The 20,129-nt window shown below is 38.4% G+C and overlaps 1 protein-coding gene across 1 annotated transcript; it reads right to left on the bottom strand.

Annotated features, from left to right (window-relative positions):
• Nucleotides 1-374: 374 nt before the first annotated feature.
• dpt (dermatopontin) lies at nt 375-19,905 on the bottom strand. Its single transcript, XM_049479827.1, has 4 exons — nt 19,500-19,905; nt 2,751-2,876; nt 1,827-1,934; nt 375-1,703 (listed from the first exon to the last, which is right to left on the bottom strand). The coding sequence occupies exons 1-4, from the start codon at nt 19,787-19,789 to the stop codon at nt 1,637-1,639; spliced, it is 591 nt and encodes a 196-aa protein (XP_049335784.1). The 5' UTR covers nt 19,790-19,905; the 3' UTR covers nt 375-1,636.
• Between the last annotated feature and the right edge of the window lie 224 nt (nt 19,906-20,129).

The following is a 20,129-nucleotide window of genomic DNA, read 5'->3' as shown; positions in this document are numbered from 1 at the left end:
CACTAACTGGAGTTAATGCTTCTTTATACCACTGATTATATACCAGGACTGTCATTTCACCATTTATCTAATCAGTCCTGGGGGAAATATGCTGGGACTCACTGTGGTCGAGCTTAAGAGTGAAAACCAAACCTAAACATCTGAACATAACCTCTCATTTACACTCATTCTGTCTCTCAAACACACACACACACGCTAATCATATACACATTTCTGCAGAGGAAGTATACACAAACACTCTCAGCATGGTGGAGTTAGCGCTGAATGTAGCCTGATCACTGCAGTAATTAACACACTATAACGCAGTGGAGGCTCCAGAATTAAACTACAAAATCAGTGTTTTGGTGAAACAGAGGAATAGAGGAATCAGACTCTCCAGACACATGACTGATTTATTAGTGCTTATGTGGTTTCTTAAACATTTGATGTAAATACAGTATATAAACTGCTGCACATTCACCAGGACAGATATCAATCCTCTCTATTTCTCTTTTACACTTTATATTTCAGGACCCAAATCAGCATAACAAAAGTAATCTGTGCACAATTACAGGAACTGTAAATACTTTTTTGTAAATAAAGAACACTTTTTATTTTATAATAATTTTATCATTTTGTAAATTGGCATCTAAAAGCAGTTAAAGCAGGTAATTCATATATTCATTTTAAAAAAATCTTGTAAAAACACATTTTTACTATTTCATAACATAGATATTTTAAAGTTTGTAAAACCTGTACAATATTTTATATTTCTGATTTAAGCTAAAATTCAATAAAAAAAGTTAGAAAATGGTCCAGTATTAAGGTAAAAGTATGTGGAGGTTTGTTTTCAGTAACTGGTGTTTCCGCTGGTGCAGCAATAACTGCAGCTATATGTTTCCACTAACTGTTATATTCATAAGTTTCCCTCGTGGACTGCTGCTTCAGCTCCACCCACAACATTTTTATTGCATTAAGGTCAGAACTTGGTTCCATTTTAAAACATTAACTCTATTTTTCTTTACCCATTCTTTGGTAGAACCACTTCTGTGCTTGGGGTCATTGTTCTGCTGCATGATCCACATTCTCATGAGATTCAGCTCACAGAGAAATGTTCTGATATTTACATTTAAAGAAATTAGCGAACACTCTGATCCAGAGCAACTTACAAAAGTCATTCAGAATATTCTTAATATTTTTTTTCAGGACTTGAATGAAAATCTGTTGAAGTTTTAGATTAAATGGATGAAGAAATCTAGAAAACTAAATTCCTAATGCATCTAAATTAGTGCTTCTGTATATCCCTGCACCAGATTATTTCACAGCAAACCCTCACTAAATGACTTTATTTACATATCAATGGCTGAATTATGCAAAGTGATGAGGTAACCTGCGATGGGGGGGTGGGGGGTGGGGGGGGTTGATGAATTCTGTAGCTTTAGTTAGCTTTAGCATTTAGCATGCTGGTGTGAAATATATGCAGTGTAAGATGAAGAGAATGAGTCATGCAGGATTATATAAAATGTTAGTATTATAACACAGGAGATTATATAATGTGTACAGTGTGTAAACATTAAATTGATAGTTATAAATACTTTAAATGTGTTAAATGTGTGTATCGGTACAGTTCTGGCATTTTACCAACACCAAATCAGGTTTAGAAGTTCTGAAACGCACAGTCAAAATCTGTCATCCTGCACAGGATGTATTTCCACTGCCGATCCCTGAAACACACAGAACATTGGGGTCAAGCTGGGCGGCGGGTGTAGGACGCGGCGCCAGAGATATAGGAACTTCGCCAGAGGGCAAATCCTACACAGGCTTTGAAGTGGGTCACTCATGCATACCTGAGCACTCCGCTGAAGGTGGTCTGAGCCCCCCTGATGAAGTAGCCATACGAGGGGATCACCATCTCACCCTCCTCCCTGTAATACTCTGGAACATCTGTGGTCTTCCTGTGGGTGGAGTGGAGAGGATATAAGAACTGGGTACTACAGTACAGAATACTATGATATTGAGGCTGATTTAGCTTAGCTTTAGCACATTTAGCTGAATTTTAGTGGACATTAGACTTTTTTTAAAGAATATACAGGGTGAGTCAAAAGTGGCAGGAAACTCTTTTATTTCAGCTTTCAAGATAATGGCCATGTTCTGGACAGAGCCAAAGACAGGCCCCCTCACCCGTTATTCACTAGGTTATTCAGATACATAATTTTCCATTTTGTTTCGTTTCTGACATGTTTTGACTTTTGACTTAACCTGTAAACTAATTAAAACACATGAAACATTGGATTTGAACTCATTGAAATGTATACATAATACATACAGTGAACCATTTTATATCAAAACAACAGAGGCAGCATGGTTGTGATCAAATTATGACTGCTGTATTTGAGACACTAGATTTGTGGGGGCTTCAGTTTTGAGGGACGCTGCACTGTACTTGCTTTCCTAAAGACGTAGCCTTTTTTGAATAGCCAGTAGCCAGTTAGTGAGTTTAGCTGTTCAGTGATGCTGTGTGTTAAGAGGAAACTTATGCTAGCTCTCCACCTCCCATCATTGGGATCACTGTGTGGTGTGGGAATTCCAAAGTAGTGAGCTGAAATTAAGAAAAATGACTAAATTAAGGAGAAAATAGGGAACATTTTATAAGGTTTCATGAATCTCAGTTTATTAATACCTGTAAAAGGGAAGGCTTTTGTCATGGTCTGGCCTGATTGACTTTATGTTCTGTGAAGCTTTTTTGCTAAAGTTCTTGGACGCTTACTCACCAGCAGGAGTACGGGCAGCGGCGGCTGTAGCGGCAGCAGTAGAACTGCCACTCTCGGTCCAGCACCGCAGGAAAATACTGACTCTGTATTCCAGCCACCAGTCCATTACTGGTACACGTGGAGGACCTGCAGATTGACATCAGCACTACATCACTTTATACAATCACTTTATAGGCCAAACGTGTTGATATATTGATTTACTACATTGATCTCTCTCACACAGACAAACATAGATATATACATCAAAGGACATCAAAGACTCGTCAGATTGCAGATCTTTATATAGCAACCATGAAACAGCTAGAGGTTAAACTCACACAAACAAGTTACACACTAACTATATACTCAGACATGCCTCTATGCTTCTATGGTGCATGTCAAGGGACACAATACTAATTCCGCTTTCATGACATGTGACGTGTTATTGAGCACACAGCTTTGTCTAATCATGTCAAGCATAATGCATAATCATGTTTTATATCGGGTTTTGAGTGGTCCAGCAGGCTAAGCGCTGCCACTATGATCTGGAGAGTGCTGGTTCAAATCTTATTCATGCAGCTTGCCATCAGCTGCTGGAGCCCTGAGAGAGCACAAATGGCCTTGCTCTCTCTGAGTGGGTAGATGGTGCTCTTTCCCCTTATGGAGTTTTCCTCCGATGTGCGCTGTGATGCTACGCAGCAATGATGCATCAGCAGCAGTAAAAAGGCGGTGGCTGACTTTACATGTATTGGAGGAGGCATGTGCTAGTCTTCACCCTCCTTGTGTTGGGGCATCACTAGTGATAGGGGGAATCCTAATGAGAGGTTTGGGTAATTGGTCTTTTAAATTAGGGAAAAAATGGCTAAAAAGAATTGTTTTTTTATATATATATATATTTATATAATTATTGTGTGCATTATTAATTATTAGAATTGTATGTATGTGTTGTAACTGTGTATTTTGCAGAGGTGTTTCTCTTATAACATCAAGCTGCCCAGGGATTACAGATGCAAACTATCTATTTGTCTAAATCTGGTCTGGTGATCACATGACAACATTACACTCTATTAATTGAAAACAAGATGTTGGAATTCCCAGTCAAACGTTTATACAGCCAGTCCAGACAGAAGCATAGGCCAGGGGAAATTTCTCATCCAACTTTATGTTTGAACTTAATTTTTTACTTAGTGTAGAAAGCAACAATTTTGTTTTTGATTATTTGGGTCCTTGTGATCCCAAATGGCAAGGATAATTTTAAAATAAGGTTAAAATAAACAACTGTCTCTATATTAGGATATTAGGATATTGTTTTTGCAAAAAACAACCTTCTGTACAAAGACAAAGAAAGAGTTTAGTTTTTTTACAGGTTAGGTCCTACTAAATAGCTAGTAGAAATTAAAAATGCACACAAAAGCAAATGCAAGCAAAAGTATGGGTCTCGAGGTTAAATAAATAAACTAAAATAAAAATGCTAATGTCAATGACAGTATTTTTTTTATATATATATATAAAAGGCCTTCTATAGGACCAGTTGTGGTACACATAACCCTTATCAACCCTTATCAACCCCTTCAACACTCTAATCACCAACACAGACCTACAGTTATTGAGCTGCCATAGCTAAAACCCATCAGAGCTGATATATCTGTATCAGATTGTGGCTTATGACTCCGGCACATCTAAATATATATGTGCCTAAGCACCAGAAGAGCCAGTAGGTAACATAGACATGAGCTCACCCAGAGACACTGAGTGATCACGTGCAAGCAACCGGACAACAACAATAATGTATCAGTGGTGTAGTGTCGTAAATGTTTTGACCTGTTTTTTTGGGGTGATAGTCCATACGATTTTGATAAAAATGTATAATTGCAAGTACTTCTAAAATGTGCATTGTAGTGCCGTCTCTTTTTAGATTTGATGTTATGATATCTCCATGTGTGCAGTAGCTTTTGTATCAGCACCATTAGCAGCTCACAGGTTCTGCAGATAACCAACAAAAGCTGTTATATCCAGAAAAAGGTCCCGGGATCTACCAGACACCCTTCTTATAAATTGAATATATATGGCCTCGCAGGAATGGTAGCATAAGCATACTAAAACCTCCTGTTAGGATATTTTGCTCCCTCCCCACTCAGGAGCACTACTAATTTCAATCTAAAAGAAAAAATCTTAAGGACAACAGCTTTAAAATGTACTGTAATATTCAAAACGTCTTATCCAATGAAGTGCGCAATCCCTAAAATTAAAATATCCTTTTTTGTTAAAAAGTAATTGCAGTTATTTTTCCAAAAAGAACAGGGAGTAGTGTGTGTTATTCTTACAGGTCACTGCTCCTGTTCCTTCTCTGAATAGAACCAAAAAGCAAAAGAGTGAGACCATTATTCCCATTATTCCCACTGCTCCCCCTGGGCATCACCGGGCCAACCAGACAGGCCTGTAGCTCCCACAGGGGCTCCGAGACACATAACCACCCCAGCACTCCTCCAACTATCAACAGTCTGCCTTTTAGATCTACAGGTAAAGAGCAGCGCACCATTTCCTTACTAAAAAAAATGGATCCATTAAGGTTACTAAAATTCAGAAATGTTTAAAAGTTTGCATTTTAGTATGATGCTCTGTATTATCTTCTGTACTTTGCACTTTGTGGCAACATCAATAAGAACAACTGGGTAAACAACCTTTGGGAGAAGATGTGTATCTTAACACCCTTAACCCTGAGGATTATTACTTACATATTCATTTTAATGCAGAAAATTTTCTGAACAATTTAGTTACCACTATGTTTAACACTTTTTTACACCCAGTGTCCCACAGGGTTCTGTGTTAGGGTGCATTAAATTGTGCCATTAAAATAGTTACGAGAGTGATGAACTAAATTGTGGGACTGTTTACAGGGTTATACAGGGTTTAATTGGTTAATAAGCTTTTATTGATGTATATATTGGTTTATATCAGCTGTCATTTAGCAATTATGAAAGTGTCATGTAATCGTATGGACCCAGTCTTTCAATATGTTGTGAATCTGTCTCCATTGTTTTATGTTACAACTGCGAACCAAGAAAAGTGTATCTAACATTTCCTTTGACTTTTATTTGATTGCAGTATTCCAGATCTTTTAGGAAGAAATGGAAGAAATCAGACTGTTCTAACAAGCCTAAAGCCACGTTCTGTCATATTGGGGGAGTGTGACGGAACATATGCTGCCTTCAGGACCACTTCTTTTACATTGTCTTGTTAAATTTGTTGGATTTTCAACAAGACAATGCTAAACCACATGCTGCACGCATTATTCAAAGCATTGCTTTGCAAGGTGTTAAATGAACTATAGTCTGAACTGTGTTTGGAATCTGTAGCAGGAATGAAATGCAGAAATGGATAATTATCAATAAATTAAATGAAGTTGAGCAAATAAAACATGTATTTTCTTTGGTTAGTACTGACTGAAATTATATTAAACAATGCATTTTTATGGTTCCATTAATATTTGCGACATAGTAATATTCAAGACTCTCAATTATTAATAAGACTTTTAGAGCTTTATTTTGTGTTTTATTGTCAATGACTTAGTGCTGTTTAGTGTTGTACACTTTAAAATACACTTAAAACCCAGAAGTGTGAATTTAGAGCCTGTTTCTGAATATAAAGTTTAATTCCCCTCATGACTCTAGAATAATTACTGAATACTGAGCAACATGAGCATCATTTATTAATAATAAATCATGTTATCTTTAATTACATAAACTTTCTGAACAACTGAGGCAATATGACCATTATTATGCCATCCAATGTCCACCGGTGTTATTTATAGGTAAGCTGAATTAAGGTACTTGGGACATAAGGTCAGAAGGAAGAGTTTATCTACATAAGGTTTATTTTTTTACGTGTTTTGCTGAACTCTAGCTATTAAATATTTGAATAAATATCTTCTGTATTTCAGAAACAGAACAAAAAAAAAGGGAAAAAAGACATTTAAAAATGTATTTTACGTAAAGAGGATTAATTCCCAATAACAATCCACATTAAAATGTAACACCCAGGAGGAAGTGTAGTACTGGAAAGTCAAAATTAACATTTGTTTGGTTGCTTTTAATCTATTAATAGCAATCACCTGTAATTCAGCCTATATTTTAAAGTGCTTTATCACTCTTGTACTCCTGCATCTGCAGACTGACTGTATCTGTTAATCACTGAGAGCCTGTAATAACTGAAGGGTCGTTTCTCTCCGGGTCGATACCGACACCGACCTGAAACCTTCTCCTGGTTGGAGGAACATAGCTGTGAGGTTTGCTGTAAATACAGACTGTTGATGGTTGGTAGTGTGTTTGGCCCATACAGGATGTTGTCATCACAACAGATCCACCAGCATCGGGCCGTCCCAGTCCCCTGCCACCAGCAGCTCCTGCCCTTTGTCATGGTAACGCGGACACAGCAGGGACCCATCCACCAATGGGAGCAAGGATTTGGCTCGTCCCGATGGAATGTCTTCTTAACCCGAGCCAAGAACCAGGGTCATCTCTAGAGACACACCCACATCTGGAGGGTGGAGCATTCACCTTCCACAGACACTATATATACATACATGAGCTTAACCTCTAATTAATAAAACAAAAATCTATGACATTATTTGGAGCTTGTCTAACAGGTATATAAATATATTAATATAGTATATATAAAGACAGATCTTTTTAATTGAATTTTCAGATTGCCTGTAGTAACTGTTTAATTACACAATAACATTTAATACAATAACAGTGTAACTACTGATCCTGTATGTGCTGTTAGAGAGGCAGTACAGACTTTTGTAATTACATGAGAATATCAACACCTTCATCACTAGCTGTAACAGAACAGCAGCAATTCATATAAATACAGATACCCTTATCATATCACACACATAACACACAAAGAGGATTAATAACAATTACACCTATTAAAATACTCATATGTCACACAGAAGTCAAATTAATGTAGTTAGGTTTTTACATAATATGTACTTCTGTAATGTATTTGTAACAGTGAATACGTTATTAATATTGACATTGTTGTTGCTTGAATTATTAATGTGTTATTACAGATGATAAACTAACCAAATGTAAATATATACATGTCAGTATGTTGCATTAAATTAAAATAACTATATTAGTAGTTAAGAATAGCGGTATGCAGAAATAAGCATAAAGACCTACATTACATTACATCAACTTTTATAGTAACTTTTATATTTATGAGACTCCACACTACACATCTAAAACAAAAATGTATACATTTCCACAATGAAAGATTTGATACAATAATACAGACTTAAGTTATATTGTTTAATTACTTTAAGTACAAAGTATACAGAAGATATGCAAGTGATTTTATAACAGGTTAAATGAGTATACACACAAATTAATTAATAATCCTTTCATAATTAATAACAGTTATATTTAATTTCTAAAATGAATGAAATTAAACATATAAATGAGGAGATGAAGACAGTCTGTGTCATATTGTCTATTTTGTGCCAAAAATATTATTAGTATTATTATTGAAAATGAATTAAATCATGTTTTTTTTGGATAAATATAATGTAAATCTAATTAAAAAAAGAAATTATTGCAGCAGATCTCTGGGTGGATGGTAATAATTGCCCTTGATGCGAGGTTTGTTCGGGTCACAGTGCTTACAGTCTGTATTAAAAGTACCCAATTCAGAATCTGACCTTTAATTGGAAATTCCCAGCAGGTCGGCGTCCCGACTGAACCTCTGCATTCTCCGGGCCCAGCAGGACCGGACTGGGGGGGCATCTGTCAAAGGAAGCGATCTCGCAAAGTGGGCAGATTTGAGAACGGATCAGGCAGGCCCACGCTGAGCCCAATTAACTGCCAAACAAATCCCCTACATACCCCCGAGCAGAACCGGACCGCCACAACCATTCCTACCTCACCTCCTGCTTCTACTACTACTGTTACAAACAGTTCTTTAACTGCCAATCAGATGGATGAGTATTGGTTTGGCAGATGTTTGTTGGGTTGGTGTTTGTTGAAATGTGTTGGGTTGGAGTTTATTGGGATGGTATTTGCTAAGGTGGTGAATGTTGGGTTGGAATTTGTTGGGTTAGTGTTTGTTGGGACGGTAATTGTTGGTGTGGTGTTTGTTGGGTTGGTATTTGTTGGTTTGATGTTTGTTGGGATGGTGTTTGTTGCGATGGTCGTTTTTGGGTTGGTATTTGTTGGTTTAATGTGTGTTGGGATGGTCTTTGTTGGGTTGGTATTTGTTGGTTTGATGTTTGTTGGGATGGTCTTTGTTGCGTTGGTATTTGTTGGTTTGATGTTTGTTGGGATGGTCTTTGTTGGGTTGGTATGTGTTTGTTGTTTTGGTGGTTGCAGGATCAGTGTTTGTCGGAATGGTGTTTGTTGTTATGGTGTTTGTTGGGTTGATATTTGTTGTTTTGATGTATGTTTGGTTGGTGTTTGTTGGTTGGAATTTGATGGGTTGGTACTTTGTTTGTTGGGTTGGTGTTTTTTGTTTTGGTGATTGCAGGATCAGTGTATGTTGGGGTGGTGTTTGTTGTTATGGTGTTTGTTGGGGTGGTGATTGCAGGATCAATGTTTGTTGGGTTGGTATTTGTTGTTTTGATGTATGTTCGGGTGGCGTTTGTTGGTTGGAATTTGATGGGTTGGTACTTTGTTTGTTGGGTTGGTGTTTTTTGTTTTGGTAATTGCAGGATCAGTGTTTGATGGAATGGTGTTTGTTAGAATGGTGTTTGTTGGGGTCGTGATTGCAGGATCAGTGTTTGTTGGTTTGATGTTTGTTGGGATGATGTGTGTTCGGTTGGCATTTGTTGGGTTGAAATTTGATGGGTTTGTACTGTGTTTGTTGGGTTGGTGTTAGTTGGAATGGTGTTTGTTAGGTTAGTGTTTGCTGGGTTGGGATTTTTTGTGTTGGTGTTTGCTGGGGTGGTATTTGTTGGGTCAGTGTTTGTTGAGTTGTGTGCTCTGGGTTTTAAGTGACTTCTTAATAGATAGTGAGGTGATGATGTGGACTGGACCGGACTACATTACATTACATTACATTACATTACATTACATTTGGCAGACGCTTTTGTCCAAAGCGACTTACAATATTGAAGTACAAAAGTAATAGGAATTAAGATAAACCATTTTTAGATAGGGCTTAAAGGAGGTCGAAGGGAAATAAAGGGATAGAGAAGGAAGAAGGGGAAGAAATAAATGAGGTTAGAAGTAGTTAGTGTGTTTGAGGTGTTAGGAGAGTAAGTGCTCTTTGAAGAGCTCTGTCTTCAGGAGTTTATTAAAGATAGTGAGAGATTCTCCTGATCTGGTAGTGGAAGGTAGTTAGTTAGAGGTGTTAGGAGAGTAAGTGCTCTTTGAAGAGCTCTGTCTTCAGGAGTTTATTAAAGATAGTGAGAGATTCTCCTGATCTGGTAGTGGAAGGTAGTTAGTTAGAGGTGTTAGGAGAGTAAGTGCTCTTTGAAGAGCTCTGTCTTCAGGAGTTTCTTAAAGATAGCGAGAGATTCTCCTGATCTGGTAGTGGAAGGTAGTTTGTTCCACCATTGGGGAACTCTGTATGAGAACAGTCTGGATTGCTTTGTGTGAGTGTTTGGCCTAGATATAATGACTAGGCTGAACCCGGTTCTCTTCTGCAGTATCTGTACACTCATAAACCCAGAGTTTTTCACATGACTGAACGTCCTGCTGGATACAGTACAGAACCACAGCGCCAAGTACAGAATCCATCCAAACACTCAGGAAATGACTTTGACATTTAAAGTGTTGGACTGAACTCTGAGAGATGATGAAAAACACACTCTTCCCCACTGTTACAGTCAGCACTGAACTGATTCTATTAAGTACATATTCATGTTTATCTATTCATATTCATAATTAAACCAGTTGCATACTGTTTATTCTGCATTTTATACTTTTGTATATGTAACTTATTTATATTGTCTTATTTTTTTGTTGTCTGTTATGTGTGAATTGGGATTTCCATTCAATTTCATTGTGTTTCTCTGTGCAAAAACATTAATAGAATCTGATCAATACCTTAGAAACGGCTTAGCAACACCCTAGGCAACCACCTAGCAAGACACCAACACATTACTATAGTAACCACCACACAATAGCTTAATGACCACATAGAAACACATTCACAACCACCTACCAATACCATATAGTAATCAACACATTACCATTATTACCACCAAACAACACCTTCTCAACCACCTAGCAATTCAATATAGTAATAAACACTTTATCATTATAACCAGCAAACAACACCTTCTCAACCACCTAGCAATTCAATATAGTAATAAACACTTTATCATTATAACCAGCAAACAACACCTTATTAACCACCTAGCAATACCATATAGTAATCAACACTTTATCATTATAACCACCTAGCAATACAATGGCAAACAACTAACAAGACACTAGTAATCAACACAATACCATGGCAACCACCTAGCAAAAACATAATAGCCAACACATTAACTTAACACCCAAAGCATTTCCTTCTTACCAGTTCTGAACAATTTTTTATAGTGTAAATATATTATTGATGTTTGTTTATTTCTATAATTTCCTCATGTCTGTTCTCCCGGCTCATCCTGCACTCGGGTGACCATATGTCCTCTTTTTTTACGGGCCATGTCCTCTTTTTGGGACCAAAAATAAATGGGATTTCACTAAAGCAGTTTCTGAACCAGCTGAGTTGCTTCTTCAGTAAAATCAAACCTGTCCACAATATCAAAAGCATCTCGTCCAGTGGCCTGAATTCCTCCAGTAATGTAAACAGCTGTTAGAATCTTAAGCAGAGTGTAAGCTCCTCAGGTCGATCAGAAACAGTGAGATTTACTCAATAATAAAGATTATGCTGTTCAAAAGAACTTCTAAGCTGTAATTAGTCAACTACTTCCACGAATTTCAAACACTGCACAGAGAACTAAAATTGAGTGGCATCACAGTCAAGAATTTTGAAGGGCTTGCTGTAAATATCTGCTCTAACAGCCTCTAAACATTTGGTAAATTAATACACACACAAGCCTATAAAACACTAATATAAACTATATTGCCAGAAATATTGGCTCAGCCGCCTTTGCACACATTTGAACTTGAGTGACGCTCCATTCTTAATCTATAGGGTTTATGTAGGTCCACCCTCTAACAGGTTCAACCCTTCTGGGAGGGTTTTCCACAAGGTTTAGGAGTGTGTTTATGGGAACTGTTCTCCATTCCTCCAGAAGAGCATTTGTGAGGTCAGACACTGATGATGGGTGAAAAGGTCTCACTCACAGTCTCTGCTCTAATTTGTCCCAAAGGTGTTTTATTTGGTTAATCTTAGAATTAAGAGTTCCTTTTAGTGGAGCAGAGTCCTATTTCTGAAATACAATCCCACACCATAATCCCCCCTCTACCTAACTTTACACTTTGCACAATGCACAATGAAGAACCGCTCTTCTGGCAACTGCCAAACTCAGACTCATCCATCGGATTGGCAGTCAAAGAAGCGTCTCCACTGCTCCAGAGGGCAGGGATGGCATTCTTTACACCACTGCATTCAGTGTTAGAAACTTTGCATTAAGTAATGTAAGGGTTAGATAGAGATGCTCAACTATGGAAACCCATTCCACGAAGCTCTCTTCACTTTACTGTTCTGAGCTAATCAGAAAGACACATGAAGTGTGAAAGTTAGCAACCTCTACACACAATGCTCCTCAGTATGTGCTGACCCTGCTCTGTCATTTTACATGGTCTAATACTCTGTGGCAGTTGTTCTTGTTCCCAGTTAAATTTGTTCATTCAAAAGACTACTAACCATCCAGTGTGGAGGCTGTACTTTAGCCTGGCCAGATTTCACTGTATGGTAAACCTTTGCCTAAAAACAGTGCTATATGTGGCACTGATCGAGAAGAAGATCAAAATAAAATCATTTAACAAGAGCAGGCAAACCAAGTTTTGCCGGACTGCCTCTGGTTGCAGTGTGTGTTCCATTGTAAAAGATGATTAAAATTCAGTCATGAATCAGGCTTGTTAAATTAGCATAAAGCAAACATAAGTTACCTTTAACAGATGTTAAATGTTGCAGCTGCATTACTACACTGAATAGTACAGAATAATAATAAATACTGTAATCAAAGTTTTAACGAGAGTTTATATAAATGTTTATGAATTCTGGTGTTCTGGTATAAGAATCAACTCATGACACTATAAAGCTAATCATTTTAATATTCATTATAAGATCAAAGTGTGAATTATTCATATACTCTTTTATGATTTTAGGATGTGTCATTGAGCGAGATCTCCCATGGTGCACTGCTGTGGAGACAGACTACTGATGTCCTGCTGAGAAATTTGAGACCCTGCATGCTCTGTAGTGTACACACACACACACACACACACACACACACACCAGCATACATATACATCATAAAACACAAACAAACCTACAAAAACACATACACACACAAACACACACATACAGAAGGTTAATACCAGCACTGCTACACAATACAGGCTTTACTGAAGTCTACAACAACCAGTACATTTACTTTCACAATTCAAAATCAATTACCATATTAATCTTTTTTCATTTATTATTCTGGCTAAAGTGTGTTGTTTATAGAATTACATTAGAGTATAATGATGTAAATTGGATACTTGGTAGATGTTTTCACATTCCTGTGCTGAAAATAGAGTACAGTGGTGAGCTCAAAAACTCACACACAGGCCTGGACTTCAACAGAAGACAACAGTGGTGGATAATCACAGAATGCTTTCCAACTTCTTCACAACATAACATCTACCCAACTGAAGAACACTCTCCATCAGTATCTTAGTCTACCATGAAGAGAAAACTTGATGAGAGCAAATACAGAGGGTTCAGCACAAGGTACAAATCATTAATAGAAAGGCCAGATTAGACCACAAAACATCTATAGAAGCCAGACCAGTTCAGGAACCATGTTCTCCGGAAAGGTACTAAGAAGACAGGTGAAACTCAGCCTGTTCCAGAATGATGGGAAGAAAAAAGTATGGACCAGCTTGAAACTAAGCACATCCTCCATAAAATATGAAGCAGACATTGCTTAAAAAGGATGAAAAGGATTCTCAACAAAGTATTAACATTTTATATATGGTAAACTTAATTTGTCCAATTACTTTTGAGCCCCTGAAATGAGGTGGTTTTGCTAAAAAAATTATGGCAGTTGCTAAACTGCTAAGTTTGCTAAGTTGCTAAGTCGCTTCACAGGATATTTTTGTTTAAACGTTGATGAATTGAGAAGGGTATAGCTGCAGCCTGGAGCACCTCCAAAGGGGAGAAACATACCTCCAAACAGGCGGAGCCTACCTCCAAGTAGGATGGTGCTTGATGGGGCTTGGTGTTACGCGGTATGGTGTTTTTCACGACGTTTTGAGCTTGTAAATAACCCCAAAGTTTAATTAAGTAATCTATTACGTTTATTAAATGTTTATTTCTTTTAAAATGTATTTTCTAAGAGTCTTAAAGCATGTTGTGCACATTGCAACCACATTTTATTTATTTAAAACGTTTAAACATTTGCCATGCTGTGAATTTTTCAAATTAGAAAATAGTAAAGATCTAAATAATAAAGACAGTTGTAGCCAATAATATTATGAATACATACACAGTACACGTATTTTATTTTATTGACATTTAAGAAATATAAATAATCATTAATTGTTGACTAATATATTTATTGACATCCATGAGCCTTTTAATCACGGAGGACTTTTTTGTGGCATTCGGCAGAGAAATGGAGCTGTGTTGAGTGAAGTCTCCCTGACTTACTATATAGACTTTTATATAATATAATATAATATATATAATATAATCACGGAAGACTTTTATTATGACATTCGCCGGAGCCGTGGCGAGAGAGGTCTCGCGCACGAACGCGCTCCCAGTCTTGAGCCGTATACTGTTGGTGGACTACCCACTTGGAGGTAAGCCCTTCCCCTTTGGAGCTGTGGACCTCCCATTTGGAGGTAAGCCCCTCCTCTTTGGAGGTGCTCCAGTCTGCAGCAATACATACTTGGATGAACTGAACTTGAAAGTCAAAATTTTTATTATATATATATATATTCATTTTGAATCCAGTGTGGTGGCATGCAGACCTTTATTGAGCATTATGTGAAGCTCCATCCAAGCCTTACATCACCAAGCACAATGCAAAGTGTCCGTGGTGCAGTGGTGTAAAGCACATCGCCCTGGGACTCACGTTTCTCGGTTTGGCAATCCGACACATTAATCTGGATTTAGCGGTTGCCAGGAGAACAGTACTTCTCTGACTGCATTGTGCCAAGTGTAAAGTTTGGCGTGGGGGGGATTATGGTGTGGGGTTAGTTTTCATTAGTTGGGCTGGGACCCTTAGTCAGTGAAAGTAACTCTTGATGCTTCAGTATACCAAGCTCTTAACTTTGCATCATTGTCTGACCTCATAAATGTGTTTCTAAAAGAAACACACTCCTAAACCTTGTAAAAAGCCTTCCCAGAAAAGGTGAAGCTGTTTCAGCTGTAAAGGGTAGGCCAACTTCATAATAAACCGTTATGGATTAAGAATGAAATGTCTCTGAAGCTAATATGCGTGAGAAGGCAGACGAGTCAGTACTTTTATCAATATAGAGTATCTGGCTAGTGTGTGTTTTTGCCAGAGATGATATGCACCAAATGTTTAAAACAGATACCATGTGCATGCCGTGCCTTTCCAAATGACCAGTTCTATTCCAAATCACAGAGAATATGTTTTACAGCTGAGTTTCAGCTGTGTGTACACTAGCCTGAACCACACTGCAGCCTCTCACTCAGCTCTTTATCCATCCTAAAACAATAACAGACCATCTGAACCAGATAAAGAGTAAACTGCTGCTGACTGGAGGAATAGACGTCATCTGGCTTTTAAAGTGTTTGACATTCCCACACTGTACAGTTCCTGTGTGTCTCTTTGCAGAGTTGAACTGGAAAAGTAATTAATTTGTAACATACAGTACCACAGCTCTGAATATACATGGCTGTATGGATGAGATGCAGTTTTTATTATTCTGTTAAATTGTCTCGTCTTTTGTATTTATTGTAGTGTCAAAGTTTTATGTTGCACTTTCGTTACACTTTTGCACTTTATGTTTGTCTATTGTATAGTTGTTCCATGTTGCACCATGGTTCTGAAGGAACGTAATTTCGAAATTTAATGACAATAAAAGTATCTTGACTTGACTTGACTATACAACCCCAAAAGGTTGGGACATGGAAAATGCAGATAGACAAGCTAGTGTTTCTGACACTTTGTCTCTATTGCAGAAAGTGTGAGCCCAAGATAAAGTTTCATTTATTAATTCACATCCATTACTGCATTTCAGACCTGCTTCACATTATAACAGTATAAGGTATTCTTGATCAAAATTCTCTGTAATGTGTGCAGCATGTGATTATCACTGTCTTTTTAAAAAAAAAAATGCATGGACATCTCTGTAAAAGATGTGGTATTGAAGGCACCATTAAGATCTGAATGTTCTTTTCTGCAGTATATATTAGGGGCCCGGTAAGGGTATGGAGCCATTGGTTAACCTTGCTCCTGTGCATCACTGGCCCCCAGAGTGACTCCTCTGTGTGAACACTCTTACAGATAAAACTGTTCTCACACATTAAAGAACCACCAGTTTGAAAGATTCTTTAGGGAATCGATGATAAAAGTTTAAAGAACTCTCAGAGCTCAGTGAAAATTTCTTCTAGACCACAGAAACCAGTTTCATCTGCTGGTCACGCTTCTGGACTGGGCAGGCTTTGACGTAAAGAGTCTGGAGAGATTTGCATATTTCTACACAGGCCTGTTTAAAGTACATGACATTATGGTGTTCACTCGTAAAAGCTCCCTTTTTGCCGTTGGACTGAAGTTCCCCCCTGATGGGTTTTATGCGGCCGGTGGGCCGAGCTCCGGACCCAAGGACGTAATGACGTGGAGGTTCTGGCTCTACCAGAATGCCTGTTTGTCTCTTCTCTGCCCAGATTGGTCGGCTTTCAACTTTTTTCCATTGACGGTAAACATGTAATTCTGATGTTACCACAGCAACCACTCGGCTCGGTAAACAGCTGTGCAGTGACATTTTACTGCAGCTCTACAGAACATTCACATCTGAGCTTCAGCTGAAACACTGGAGACCCGGTCCAACGGGTCCACAGCTTTAGAACCATTTCTGTTAGAGAGCACAAGTTACTGAAGATACCGTAAAAAGAGCTACTCGGCCATAAACAATAAACAGAAAAAATATTTTTCTCCACATTCCAGATACATACTGCATTTTTCACTGTTTAACATGATGTGAATCTGGCAGTTCTTTGATTTCATTTATGCCGATTACTGTATAAAAGCATGATCAAAAACAACGTCTCAAAACCTTATTCACCACAGGTCTAGCGCCTCTGCTGGCTGATTAAAGTATAATATGTAGCTCCACACATCCCCATATTTCAGTGACAAAACAGTCCCGCCCATTTACCATCAGATTTTTCTCCTCTGAACTGTTTACCCATGCTCAGTGTTTAATTCCATGGATTAGTTTTCCCTGTTTTTAGATTACCCCCCCTCCAGAAACAAGTTTACAAACCTTACTCTGCTATAAGATATGCTTTTGACCTCACTCTTTCCCACTCTACCTCGTTCTTCTTTACTTTACCTCACTCTAACCTCACTTGACGCCACTCTACCTCACTCTGCCTCCAGCCTCATTATGTCATGAAGAGCTCCCTCTGTTTCTGCATTCTGGTAATGCAATTTTTAGCGTGCTGCTATTCACAATGTTCTCATATTTTTTCATAGTGAAAACTGATATCCCGATAACAATACAAATATAATTAATCTTACAGACATACTCTGTACTGTTCAGCTGATGTACTGTGTGTGGAACAGGTGATTAGGGTGTTCTGATACCTGTGTCGCTGTGGGTTTATGGCGTGTGACCACCTGATCCAAAGATCCACGGATATATCAATCTAATCCAACTCTGGAATTCCACACTCCTAATCAGTTCCCAGCTGTTAGGAGTGTTAGAGCTCCAGATGTTCTGTATCTGACTCCAGATGTGAAACGCAATTTAACAGTGTGAACCCACAGGCATACTTAACCGTTCCTTCTCGCTGTTTGTTTAAGTCTTGGTGTTTAAATACTGTCTGAGCTGGACTGAGTAATTCCTCATTAAGTGCAGACCCTACACCCTGCCAAACCCTGACTCTGCCCATCTGTTACACACAGAGAATTGGTTTATTTTTGAAGCCATGATGAGATCAGACTGTTATCTGTAACTTAAATGCATACTAAACTCTACCCCAAATCAAAAAAGGTGGGACATTGGTGCTTAATCTGCATCAACTTAATTTCATTTATGAATATACATTCCTGCATTTCAACCCTGCTAAACATACCAAAAAATGCTTTATCACTTTGTAATGATTTCACTTCCAGTGTTCATTTATTCAGTACCTCTACCCTCTTCTTCCACAGCCATGCGTTTGTGTGCAGCATGTGGTTTTACATTGTCTTTGAATTTAGCATATGTTGCTCTTAATCTTAATGTTCTGTTTTGCATTGACGCTGCATCACATAAGTGTACTTACAGACCCCCATACCATGACAGACCTTGATTTTTGGACCTGTTGCTGAGAACAGTCTGGATGGTCCTTTCTAATTTTTGGCCCAGGTCTCACATTGTCCATTTCTTCCTAGGAAAAGATCTGTAATACTGCTTGGTCTGACCACAGTACACTGTGTTTTAGCTGTATGATGGTTCATCCCAGATTTCTTCAATATCCCCCCAGCATAGTCCAGTAGAGAAGTGGGCGGAGCTTCTGGACATTGTGATCATAAGGCTTGTGTTGTGTACAGTAAAGTTGTAAATGGTATTAGTGAATATAGTAACTCTGTATTGTGGAGTTTGTTGGTGATAAAGGTTTGTAAAGTAATTACTTGTCTATGTGGTTCTATGAGCAGATAAGTATATCAAGGCAAATATAAGAAACACTGCAGTTTTTTTTTACATCCACTTTAAATCCTGTCCCAAGCTTTACTGACTGGGTATTTTAAATGCATGAATTCAAACAGCAGATCTGCGTTCTGTTCTTTATTTTTTTCCAGTAGATCTATAAACAGTATTGTGTCTCACACTGAGGAGCAGTTTGCTGTAATTAAAACACCTGTCCCAGCAGCTGTTTGGGGAGACTGGGACACAGATAATGTTCTGGTCAGAGAACACTACTCAATCAGAGCAGCCGAGTCTGCAGCCCACAGTCTGCTGCTCACTCACTGGATAAGAAGGTATAAAAAACAATCAATTTAAATGTTTGCTATTTTCGCAGTATTGGTGTATTTTAAGTAGCACTAATATACAGTATCAGTATGGACACACCTTAAATTCAAGTTGAGCAGATAAAACATTTTAGGTTCAAATTGTCTGCAATCAAATAAACATACATGTAAAAATGCATAGTCGTTACTGTACCAACCTTTTCTGATTAGGGTTGTATTTTTAAACTCAAAGATTAATCTTAGATTTTATTTGTAATGCTTATAAACACTGAGCTTTGCAGTGAAACTAGTACTGAGACAAAAAGTTATTCCTTTTATGTTGAAAAACTGACTAAAATGAAAGGTTTTTTTATATAAAGCAATCAATTATTGTCTCTCTAACATGAACATGAACACAGACATTATATATAATAAAACAATAGAGTATAGCAAACACACAGACTCACCACTCCATACCAGCCCGGTTAATGTCGTCCCACCAGCACTCGGTGGGCTCCCCCAGCGTGGAGGGTGTTGGCTGGCACTCGAAACTCCACAGCCGGTCTGATCCCTCGCTCTGGCTGAAGTAGCTCTTGATGGCGACTAACGCCTGACCATGCGGACACTGGAAGTTGAAGCCCTGGCGCCAGGTGTTGATCCACTCCTCGTCCTGCAGGTAGTTGGGCTGGGTTTGGGCCACTGATGCCAGCAGCAGCAGGGTCAGTGCCCGCAGAGCGAGGGCAGAGACAGACTTCATCACGGGATGGAGCTCTGAGACACTGCTGAACTGTGCTGAACTGTGCTGAAACTGTGCTGAACTGTACTGACGCTCCAGCGCCGGCTGCTCGCCTTTAAACCTCTGAGGAACGATCGCTGTCCAGATGTTTGGGATCTGCCTCCGGAGGTGATGTGTAATTTACAGCTCTGATGTGGAGCCACGCTTTACTAACCCTCACCCTGTTTATATACATAAAGAGCATCCAACCCGAGAACATCCCAGTCTGATCTAAACTACACAGTCTGATCTACACACTTTAAACTACACACTCTGACCTACACACTCTGATCTACACACTTTAAACTACACACTCTGACCT

Source organism: Astyanax mexicanus, chromosome 5, assembly GCF_023375975.1.
Source record: "Astyanax mexicanus isolate ESR-SI-001 chromosome 5, AstMex3_surface, whole genome shotgun sequence".
Lineage (NCBI taxonomy): Eukaryota > Metazoa > Chordata > Actinopteri > Characiformes > Acestrorhamphidae > Astyanax > Astyanax mexicanus.
Note: the sequence above shows the minus strand (reverse complement) of the source record. Positions and strands in the feature narration are given on the sequence as shown.

Bases quoted from the DNA above. Each gene is read 5' to 3' on its own strand.
- dpt (XM_049479827.1), bottom strand. From the start codon at position 19,789: ATGAAGTCTGTCTCTGCCCTCGCTCTGCGGGCACTGACCCTGCTGCTG. The intron at 2,877-19,499 runs GTGAGTCTGTGT...GTCAATCTGCAG, and splicing joins AACCGGGCTGGTATGGAGTG to GTCCTCCACGTGTACCAGTA. The intron at 1,704-1,826 runs GTATGCATGAGT...TGTGTGTTTCAG, and splicing joins ACCTTCAGCGGAGTGCTCAG to GGATCGGCAGTGGAAATACA.